This window comes from Pyxicephalus adspersus, chromosome 7, assembly GCF_032062135.1.
Source record: "Pyxicephalus adspersus chromosome 7, UCB_Pads_2.0, whole genome shotgun sequence".
Taxonomy (NCBI): Eukaryota; Metazoa; Chordata; class Amphibia; order Anura; family Pyxicephalidae; genus Pyxicephalus; species Pyxicephalus adspersus.
In genome coordinates this window covers 20,527,771-20,538,961 of record NC_092864.1, presented here as the reverse complement: position 1 = coordinate 20,538,961, position 11,191 = coordinate 20,527,771, and the positions used below count along the sequence as shown (strand labels likewise).

Below are 11,191 nucleotides of genomic sequence, written 5' to 3'. Positions count from 1 at the left end.
ATCTATTAATTTAATTTTAAATAAACAGTATTGACAAGCAAAAGAGAATGAATACCTATTTGGGGAGATGTAGTTCTATCTTTGGGCCCTTTCTCAAAATAGCTGACTGAGAACAATGGGGGGGGTTAAGGTGTGCAAGGGAAAGATAAACAGTTTATAGGATGGGGCTAAACCAGTGCTTCCCTACAGATGGGATAGATGTGGATAGCCATTTGTAAATACCATAGGATTGGAATGCAGCCGAGTCGGGAACTTTAGGCTCCCTACAAAGTTAGTGGGTTGTTCACCTACATATGAAATCATTAGATTGATTTAAATGACAACTTAACAGACGCCAGGGAGTCTTCTCCAAAGGCAAAAACAATCCGGGAAGGTATTGAACCTATGAATAATAAATGGCTTGACGTGGAGCTCGCTGTTTAGAGATGTAAATATATTTCTCTCCCACACTGAGCAGCATCAAAAATAAAAATACCTCAAATATAAGCCAAATACATAGAACAAACTCAAAAGGACACATGTAAAATATCTTAGGATCAGTTGCAACGGCCATCGCTGAATGGTAAGAAAAAAAACAAAGAAAAGGATCTGTCCCAATCATGTAAATTTGTGTTAAATTCGTATAAAAGACACTCAAAAGGACAATACCTTGTCTCACCAATTTATAAAAAAGGGGATATATTTAAGTAACATGATGAACCATTTACCTATGTTCCTTTTCTATTTGCAGATTTTCCTGATAGGTAGAGTTCCCCTAATCTTTTGACCTGGAAATCTCCCCATCAGGAAGAGACAAAAAAAAAAAAAAAATCATTACATTAATTTCTTTATTGGATCATTGCGAAAATATAGTGAACCCACAAAATAAAATCACACATCAATCTGATTAAACAGCCATCTTCTTTACTCCAGCTGGTACTTGTTGTACACAGAATTAAATAGTTTAAATAATATATTAATTTATAAAATAACAGTACAAAGCATTTGTCAGAACTCCTCCTGAGAAGGTAGATCTGCAAAGGAAGTTATTTTGCTTTGTTTAAATGTAGAATTAAAAAAAAATCCTTTAAAATTTTGCAATAAATCACAATGAAATCCATTGATAAAAGATGCAAAATACCTTATTGAGCATGAAATGAAAAGTAGAGAAACTTGTAGAAAACATGATTTTCCATTCCAGGTTAACCTGGACAAAAAGGCAGTTAAACATCGTAATTTTTGGTATTGAAAATATTCACCTTGACCATTTTATACATGTAAAAGGTTTTCTGGTTTTGGGTATCCAAAAAGAACAAAATCTGGTTCATAAAGTTTGTAGAGCTTTTGTCTCCATTCTAGAGGAATTTTGGAGAACCAGTCATCCTCCCAACTACTCGCAGTCCTGTTCCTATAACTGGGAGGAAACTGGAAGAGAGAATCCATGTTTAACTGCCTTAAAAGTTGTGGTGCGTCCTCATCTAGAGTCTCCAACTTGCCTATGAAGTCATAATCAATCTGGCAAGGATGACAAAGGCGGTAAATCTGGCGCCAGTGTTCATTGAAAGGTTGCTGCTCCTCAGTCCGAGCATCTAAAAGGTACTGAATGAACTGAGAAAAGGATGGTTTGGTTCCTAAGGAAAAGGCCTTGCCAGCAGAAGTAGGAACATTGGTTCGGTTTGAAAAGCGGGTTAGGATTGGTATAGCAAAACTCCGATAGAAGTCCTCATTTTCTAGCTCAAACTTGCTGCGGAAGGCAGAAATGAGACGAACAAAAGGATCTCGGACAAAGATAAATTTTGTGTATTTCTTCAATTTAATTTTCATCATGTGCCTAGAGAATTTCCCATACCTTCGCCAGAACTTGTTAAAGGTTAGATGGCTACTACTATTGTGGACATCCTCCCGGGGAATCAGCAGTGGGTCTTGATAAGGAACACCCTTTTTATCTAAGAGACTCTCACTCAAGACTATCATTACCCGTTTCCAGTTGGTACAAGCTACTTTCGGCACGTAGCAATAAATAACACCATGTCGATCATCCACTATCAGGTGATCCAATTCCTTGTTGGGAATGTCATCAAAGGCCCGATTCTTGGTTGGATAATCAAAGCTTGAATTTTCACAAAACCTCTGCAAAGTTAATTTTCTCCCCTGTTGTATCAGTTCCTGATCTAGTGCACCCTCCTCAAGTTTGGTTTTGGAAGACCAGTCATAGCCCCTAACATTTTCCTCCAGGCTATTTGGACCTTTTATGGGTTCTTTTACAGGCTTTGTGCTCTGCAATTCATTATTTGTGGTTGCAAAATTAAGAAAGCTATCTAAAAACCTGTCAATGTCTGAAGCATGGTCATTTTCTATGGTGGGGGAGGTTGTTGTTTGTTCCCCACCTGAGTGCGGAGATAGGGATTTGGAGAAGGAAGTGTGCAGGTTAAAATTGGCTGTTCCAACATTGTCCCAATAAACAATGATGAAGAGAATCATAAAGACAGAACCCAACACCACCACCAAACAAAACAGGCGTGACTTGGTCATTCTTGTGCAAACTGTCTAATTTCTCATCACAATGCTTTCACAGATAGGTTTCCCATCCTGAGGCTGATGGAATCAACCTAAAAAAACAGGAAGATAGGTTATTTCTATTAGCAGTGTCAATGCAGCAATTCAAACATTTCAAATATTTATATTTTTTTTCATATTTTTCTTTTAGCCAGTCACTAAAATTTTGCATATCAATTGTTCATAATTATCAGTTGCAGGCAGCAGGCGAATAACATAAACCACCACCTAACCACTAAGCTAACATATGACTGACTATGCTGTGAAAAGGCAACAATAGTACGATATCAGATTACACAAACCAGCTGGGTCAGAGGGGAACAGACCCCGCTTCTTCTAGCAATAGAATATATAGATATAGAGTCAATACATGCCTGCATCTGCAGAAGTCAAAGAGTGCATCACTAAAAAATGAAAACCTTATGCAAATGTTTATAAAAATCTATTTTCAGTAAAACATACACTTTTCTGTACACAAAAACCCAACAATCTCAAAATTTTCCATGAAATATAGGAGACAAGACTGTGTGGAATAAAAAAAAGTAAATACACACACAAAACTACTAAAAGTATAAATAGGCCACACATTATCAATTTCATCACTTTAGATGTAAACTAAAATGATTGTCTTAAAATTATTCCACTACTTGTGCTGTACACAGTGAAACCCAACCTATTCCTCAATAGGTGTTTAACTTCATAGGTCCATCCAAATGGCATGAAATATATACCACCAGGTGAGATATTAAGATGGCTCCATAACCTTGTGCTGTAGTAACATGTTAAAAACACAATAATAACACATAATATAGTCTTTCTGGATGGCGCCCAATGCACATCTACAGTTGACATAAGTACACTTGCATTGTGGAGTACTGTAAGGCCACAAATACTGCAGTCATTGTGTTTCTCTATACATTATAAGAAGGTAGTAGCTGGTGGAGGAACTGTGTTGTACATGGCTTCCTGAAAACATCACAGAACCCTGACAGGGTACTCAATTAGCCATTCCTGTTAGTATTATATTCCAAATTTATATTAATATTATATTAAATATATTTTTCTTAAGTTTTAGATCTTGTAACCCTTGTGATGGTCTTATTGCTATCATCTTAAAAGACTGAAAGTAAGAGGAACTCTCCTACAGCAACAGAGACAAATAAAACTGCTCATCTTTAGCAGGGTAGGTTAGAAGCCTTCAGATGGCGTTTTTCATGTATGCCTTTGTTACAAATCTTCCATAATGTCCTGCCTAGTCAAACAGAAGAAAGGAAGTAAGAGGAAATCTGTTCACTCCAAGAGCATAGGATGCAATGTGCTGTTATACAACAATGTAACTCAGAAAGGTTTACCGTGTTGCTGGAAGGTAGTCAGACCTGACCATAACACATTGAAGCACGTGTTACAAGCCATGTGCTAAACATAAGTCTCCTGATGGGTACAGTAAAAAAGGCCAAGAGTTTTAATCTAAGTAAACACATATGATCATTGCTACACATATGTAATCTGTTAATTTGTAAGTGACTTCCTTTTGCTGATCTCTAGTTTATTGTATTAAAAAATATATATATATATATAGCAGACCTAAACTCAAATTTTTACTTACATAAAAGGGTAGACAACCCTTATATATAAGTGAAACACATATATATATATATATATATATATATATATATATTATATATATATATATATTTATTTCCTTTTCTTCTGTGTGATCAAGAATGAATGGGAGCACAGAACCTCCTAGGATTCATACGTCAATCCCGGAAAGCTCTCAGCTGCTCCCTTCTGCACATGCCCAAACTCAGGCATGCAGAGAAAAGGCATTTTCTTCACTGAGAGGAAAGAGATACCAATGTCACACATGTGAAGTGAGATGGAAACTTTTTTTTTTACAGCTGGGTACATCACCCGATCTCGTACCTGAGCAGTGCGAGATTGGGTGATGAACCCAATCTGCCCAGCATTTCCTCTACGCTGGGGCGAAGAAGAATATCAGGACAGCATGGGACATGATCAAGGAAAGGTCCAAGGAATTAAAGGTATGATTTTTTTTTTCACTTTAGTTCCGCTTTAATCTACACTATTAAATTAAAAAAAAAATACAACTTGCAATTGATCACTATCAAATACACCTACATGAACCTCAGACTGCTGATTTCTCCAGAAATAAAATTGGAAGTGGGAGAGGCAAATTCCATGCACAGAGCCTAAATGAGAACAGCTGAACGGGCTGACACACTCCAGCAATTCTGTGGATCTGGCTGAAGCTGCTGTTTACGCAGACAAAACTGGCTATGTTAAAGAAAACACCAAATCCCGAGGAGAAATAAGATGATCTGTCCACGTGTCACAGATTAAAAAACTGTCCATAAACATACTCTTTTTGGTTGACTACAGAATTTTTTTTTGTTACTTTGAAAAAAGCTTCATTACCAACTAAACCCCATTAAAGTTTATCCATCTCTCCTCTCCCCCACCTTCTGTTCTTATGACAACTTTAAAACTTAGGACCCCAATTTTGTTTTGGAGGACCAAAGGATCAATAGTCAATGCCTCCTACACTGCAATAATATAGTAGAAGATCTAAAGCCTCATACAGATGTTTAACAAATGTCAGAAGGAAGCAAATCTTTTCTGATCAGTTCCAGTGACAGATGGATGAAAAAGCGGAGTACACACAGAACAGTTCTGTTGTATGGAGGGGGGAGGATGAGCGAGTGGCACCCCACTGTGCTCTCTTCCATAGAAATCCACATCAATCGCTCCTGAATGAACCATCATCAATCACATTAGGAAATCCTTTTAGAACTTGGGCTTATGAAAAACTTCAGCTTTTATGACAATCTGCAGATAACGGCAAAGCCTACATTTTTCTTTCCAGAAAATGCCAAATGTTATCTTCCAGATCATTTACCTATAATAATCTGAACCAATGACCAAGAGCATGTATGGAAAAAAGGATTTAGGACTCCGGCTAGACTTACTAGCCTGCATGAGTGGTCTTCACGTGTACCAAACACAGGCAAAAATAATTAGGCTGCCTTAACTCAATACATTTTAATGCCCAACATTACACACTTCAAACGTGACCCATAGATGGGCCCTTAACAGATTTCTGATGGCTGTGGCCTAGTGCAGTAAAGTAATCTTGAATGGCACTCAAACACAAGCAGCTCAACACACACATTTGTTACAGCCCACCATGACGTTATTGTTCACAACTTGCATTGCCAAAAACTGTGCATGTCCAGAATGCAACTCAGCAGAAAAATGTTAAACCCAGTCCTAAACTATGGTGGTGAAAGGATCACTACAACACCGAATATGTAAGGAAATGTCTACTGTAACATAAGTAGAGCCATGTACGCCAGAAATTTGTAGTTCAAAAGATACCCTTTTTTTGGCTAGCTTATGTTATTAAAAATGCAAGCTTTCAGTATGGCTTAGATTCCTTTTGTAGGTTGTGTGTGTAAACTTAAGTTAGCAAATGAAAGTTGCCTGGCTATTGCTGACCCTGAGACTTTTAATACTTCTGTAACAACCTTTCTAGAACCCATCCTCCTGATCAGATTGGTGTCATGCTTGATGCTACTGGGAAGAAAGGTGACCAGATGGGAAGGACTGTGGAGCTGAAGTCAGTATATTTTTTTACAGTATATTTTTGCCAACTCCAGCTAATGGGACGCTTTTCCCTGGCCGATCACTAATTTTCCCCAGATCCAGCACGCACAGCATTCCCTTTCTGCAGACCTCATTATGTAAGTCCACCTGATACAAGCTTGCATGCTGGAAAAAAAGATCTTTTGTTAGAAACATTCTTCCGTGGCCAAGTCAAACATGGTCATTTTGCTGTTGTCTATGTCTGCAGGAAGCATTACAGAAATACCGGTATGTCTGATGTCAATTGATTTCTCAAAAGATTATCATAAGTAGGAACAAAATGGGGGAAAAAAAAAAGTATTAGGCATTTTTGCTAGCAATTAATTGATACTGTCTAAATTACTTGACCTTGGGATAGCTTTGTAATAAGATTTGTTTCCCTGGACACAACATGTTCCTTGGCTTGTGTCTGCAGAGCTTGTGATGTGGATGTCTAGAGTTGACCCTAGTGACCTTCTCTTTCACTCCAACAGGAAGCCAAATAAATGTCACTGCATAGGGGCATTTATACCAACAGTGCTTAATCATGCTTAAATTTAAAGACAAAATAAACCAGAACAATACTTTGAGCCAAAAGTATTCTGTACCTCTGTTAAAGCCTCTGAAAACCTATAAACCTCTAAAATACCTAAAAGCCCCAAGACTGTTGCCTGATGCTGCCATCTTGGACATGACTTTACCTCCCCAGCAGATTTCGGGCTCTCACCCAGATTTTCCATTGAATTATGTTCTGGTAATAATCCTCACTAGGACAAAGCGGTGAATACTCAGAACAGAGGCACAGATAAAAAAACACTGTGCTGATTCTCCTTTCACTGTCCAATCTCAATAGGGGCCGTTACAGGACAGTCTGGGCTCAGAGAAAAAGGGACATCTGGTATATGTCCGGCAAGGTAATCGCAGCCCTGAGAGCAGCCTGAAAACTTTTACAAAGACCAAACCCAGCTGTAGGGAAGGTAACTGAACTAAAGTTACTTGCGCAGCGGCAAGTTTGTTTAAACTCTGTTACTGCTGAGCCAATTTAAACTTAAAGTTCAAAGGGCTTTTAAGATCACTGGTGACACTTCTAGATTCTAAATGTGAAGGAAAGGAAACGATTGCTCCATAAGAGGCTATGAAACTAGTGAAGAGGAAGTCATGGAGGTTCATGCAAAAACTGTTTCCTCCAAGGAAACAAACAATGGTTATCTTATATATACACACACAAGGATCTGATGATTTATGCAACAAAAACCTTTGTTTTTAACCTAAATCCCTGTACAATGTACAAATACATACAATAGGTTTTTACACAGTGACCACTTGTAATGCAGACATGATGGTTAATGTAAAGGATGAATTTTTAAGCAGATCTCTAGATCCTCAAGATATGCTAACTCGCTAACACTTACATTTACCAGACAGTACTTGGCAATTTCCAGATCAAATTCCTCAACAGTATCGTGACATAAGGCAGAGTAAGTGTATAGGAAGAACATATTGGCTACATTTGCCCAAGCTGTCAACTTTGTATCAGAGCCACACATGGCCTGTTTGGATGGGTTATTTGGGCTGTTTAGATAAGTAGTGTGTGTGTGTAACATACAAGTCTATGGTCCACTACTGTACAGCTCTGCGTTATCACCATATAAAAACACTGTGTAATAATATTAGTAATTATTGGTATTATGGCAATACAAAACCCACTTGACGCAAAGCGGAAAGGTCAACTGCATGCTAAATGTATCTTCCAATAAATTCTGAATGAGATCAGAAGCGTCTCAAATTGAGGACATGGAAACAAGAAACAAGTCCAAAGCCCTTCGGCACAAGTTTTCCAACTCAATACAATCCACCATCACACCTCTCTCACCAATTCCTCTTCCAGAAAGGAAGAAGGTAATACAGCGTTATGGTCTGTGGTCCTTGCCAGCCGTTTCCCATGTCAAGTCATCACTAAGTCACTCTCTACCAGCACACAAAAAAGAACCTTCTCACTCTACTGAGAGGAAGAGAGAAAACTCAGGACCGGTCATGTCCAGGGAGAATGGATTTAGTTTTTTTGTGCAGATTAGTTTTTTTCTTTGCACTGGATTGGGGGGGGGGGGGGTATAGTTTTATAAAGAGGAGTCTCCAGGTCAGAATGGGGGTTTAAAAAAAATGTTTCCATTAAAATAGAACATGGAGAATCTGACTGTGATTTAAAGACTTGATATCTCTTTTATGGCAACTCCTTAAATAACACACAAAAAGAAACATCAGAACATGTGGGAACCATATAAAGATTCACATAACCCTGAAATGTTCTGTCCTCCATATGGATCTTTTTAGATGGATCAGGTAATTACAGCAATATATGAAGTCATCCTTTAATCAGATACTGGCCAATCACCATGGAGGGGAGCTGGGCAATCGGGATAGATTTTAATAGAATGGAGTTGGGAAGGTCTGCCAAGGCAAAAAGTGATCAGATTAGAAAGACTATTACAACACAATCTTTAGCCATCCAAAACATATTTTAGTTATGAGAGTATACTGATGGATGAAATTATAAGTTATAATAGATTCCAATAACAACAAAATCTTGATGGATTTTCAATGTTTTTCACGCCTGAATAGTGCAGTCTCCCTTCTCATGTATATTCCACAATATAATTTAAGCCTTTATTTTTTTAACCCCTCAATTTAAAAATTGATAACCTAAAGCCCATCTTCATGAAAAGCCATTGTCCTGTGTGATCTTGTAAAGGAAGATATACTTACCTACATACGTTGCCCAGGTCCCTTGACAGTAGGGCTTCCAGATGCAGGGCACTAATCCAGAGCTGCAGATGTGCCCACACTGGCCAATCATCTTGCTGAGGTCAACATTGCAGCATCCTCTTCCCTATTCAAAAAGGACCGCACTGCTGGGCAAGCAATACAAAATATCACACAGGAAGGCAAGTGAATACCATGAAATGATGCATGCCCAGTGCACGTGAAGGTCTGAAGACATCAACGGCATCCCAGCCAACACGGCGAAAGCCAGGGTCAGCGGTGGGGAATGGGACCACCTCGTACTGACCACAGCATGAGAGGACAGCCCAGAGATTCATACGTAGGTTACCGCGTATCTAACCAACTTGCCCCACGTGTTGGTGTGTGTGTTTAGAAACTAGAATCTCTCTTGTGGGCAAGAACTGTCCATAAATATGTCCGAGCTAGGGGTGTCTATGTCACCCAGACTGGAACTTGGACAAGAATGAGAGACATAAAAAGTATGTATGTCCTACAAGCTAATGTAGGTGTCATAGGTATTCAAAAACCCTTGGCAAGAACCAATTCTATAAAAGAGATAAAATCTTAGTTGAACCAGAAACTTGATACCTATAGTTCTAACGTATGAGCATGCCATAGCAAAGAAAAAAGATTCTTATTTCATTACTATTACACCAGGTGATAGCTGCGGTCCCTGTTATGGGCTCCTGGTAAAGACTGCCAGGTCATCAGACATGGGTGCACCAGTCATAGACATTCCTATCAGAAACCTGGACCGAAAAAGTCTGGAAAATCAGAATGACCGACTTGCAAAAATAATTTCATTAAAAAAAAATGAAATGCAAGTTTTTGGGTTAAATGGCAATTATTTACCACACACCATGCTTCAGCAATCTATACATAATGTGCTTACTGATCAGATCTACTTAAATATAAAGTGATTAATAAACATGCAGCAGCACTGACATGTAAATCACAGGACACAAAGCCTAGGGCTGCTCTAACATGCCAGTGGCCATAAAATGCTGAAAAATCAATATTTCCAGGAGACTTATGGCTGTAAGGCTTTTGGGTTGGAAGGAGAAGATTGCTGTACGTGGCTGATCGGCACCAATGTACACACATTGCACATAATCATGCCTTGTGTACAGAAACTTCTATGGATGGCTGGGGATCAGAGCCCACTTCAGCAATATGCAGCAAGTCTGTGCAGAGCTCCGCTATCCAGGGCCCTCCGGGGATCACCGATCGCTATCTGCATGTATAGACCTACCTGCGTGCCTGGGAAGACTGGTCCATATGGCGAGGCTCTCTCCATGATCTCCCCCTGCAGCCCGATCATCAACAAACCCAAAGCGCTCTGCTGGGCTCTCCAGCCTGCTATAACCACCCCGCTATCTAGCTAAGCCGGGAACCGAAGCCCCGCCCCTGCCAGGGACCAGAGGGGTGGAGCCAGTCACGTGAGGGGATGCAAAGGGGCAGGGCCGCCATCTTTTTTATGGATGCTAAGGGCAGATTATGACTTCATTTTTTCAATTATATGCAATCAAAATTGTTTGTTTTTTTTTTGTTGCAGTTAATGCAGAACTAAACTAAAACTAAACTAAAACTAAAAATAAAAAAAAAATCACACCTATCTGTAATTCTGCAGATCCTCCCAGTATCCTTCGGCCCGGAGGAAGCATCTGGCAGCGCCATTTTCTTTGGTCTTCGTGCGTCACCCTATTTCGCACTGCAAAGGATCAGGTGACGTTAGATGGGGGAAAAAAGAGTGCCGATCTCACTGCGCATTCGTGTCTCGCTTTAAAGAAAAGGTGGTGCTAATATAGTGTGATTCCTACCATCATTTTTTGTTCCTACCTCACATTCTATTCATAGCCCACTACTCCAGAAACTTTTTTGTTTACCTTAGTAACCATTATAGCATCATAGCAACTGCCCCTACTAATAAAAACTATCTCACCTTCTATTTCATGAAGATTCCCATCTAAAAAAAATAACTCCCCTTCCATTTCATTAAAATTCCCATTAGAATTGATTAGCTGTTGAAACCAGTAGAAACAAGCATACCCTTACAAAAAATGTTGTTACAAGAGTTTTATACTGGAGTGGTGCAAAGTGAAGAAACGTCGTCACGATATCTCCTCCAAAATGGTCTCCTGGTTGAGCAAAATTCTTGCCGTAAGTACAATGGCCCAGTGATGTTGACAAGCAAGAAGCTCCGTGGACCTAATGTGCCGGTATGGAGGTG

General features: G+C 39.2%; 1 protein-coding gene across 1 annotated transcript; it reads right to left on the bottom strand.

The window, feature by feature from the left end:
* Positions 1 to 813: 813 nt before the first annotated feature.
* On the bottom strand, positions 814 to 10,343 carry CHST12 (carbohydrate sulfotransferase 12). Its single transcript, XM_072417777.1, has 2 exons — positions 10,214 to 10,343; positions 814 to 2,588 (listed from the first exon to the last, which is right to left on the bottom strand). The coding sequence occupies exon 2, from the start codon at positions 2,509 to 2,511 to the stop codon at positions 1,249 to 1,251; it is 1,263 nt and encodes a 420-aa protein (XP_072273878.1). The 5' UTR covers positions 2,512 to 2,588; positions 10,214 to 10,343; the 3' UTR covers positions 814 to 1,248.
* Positions 10,344 to 11,191: the final 848 nt, after the last annotated feature.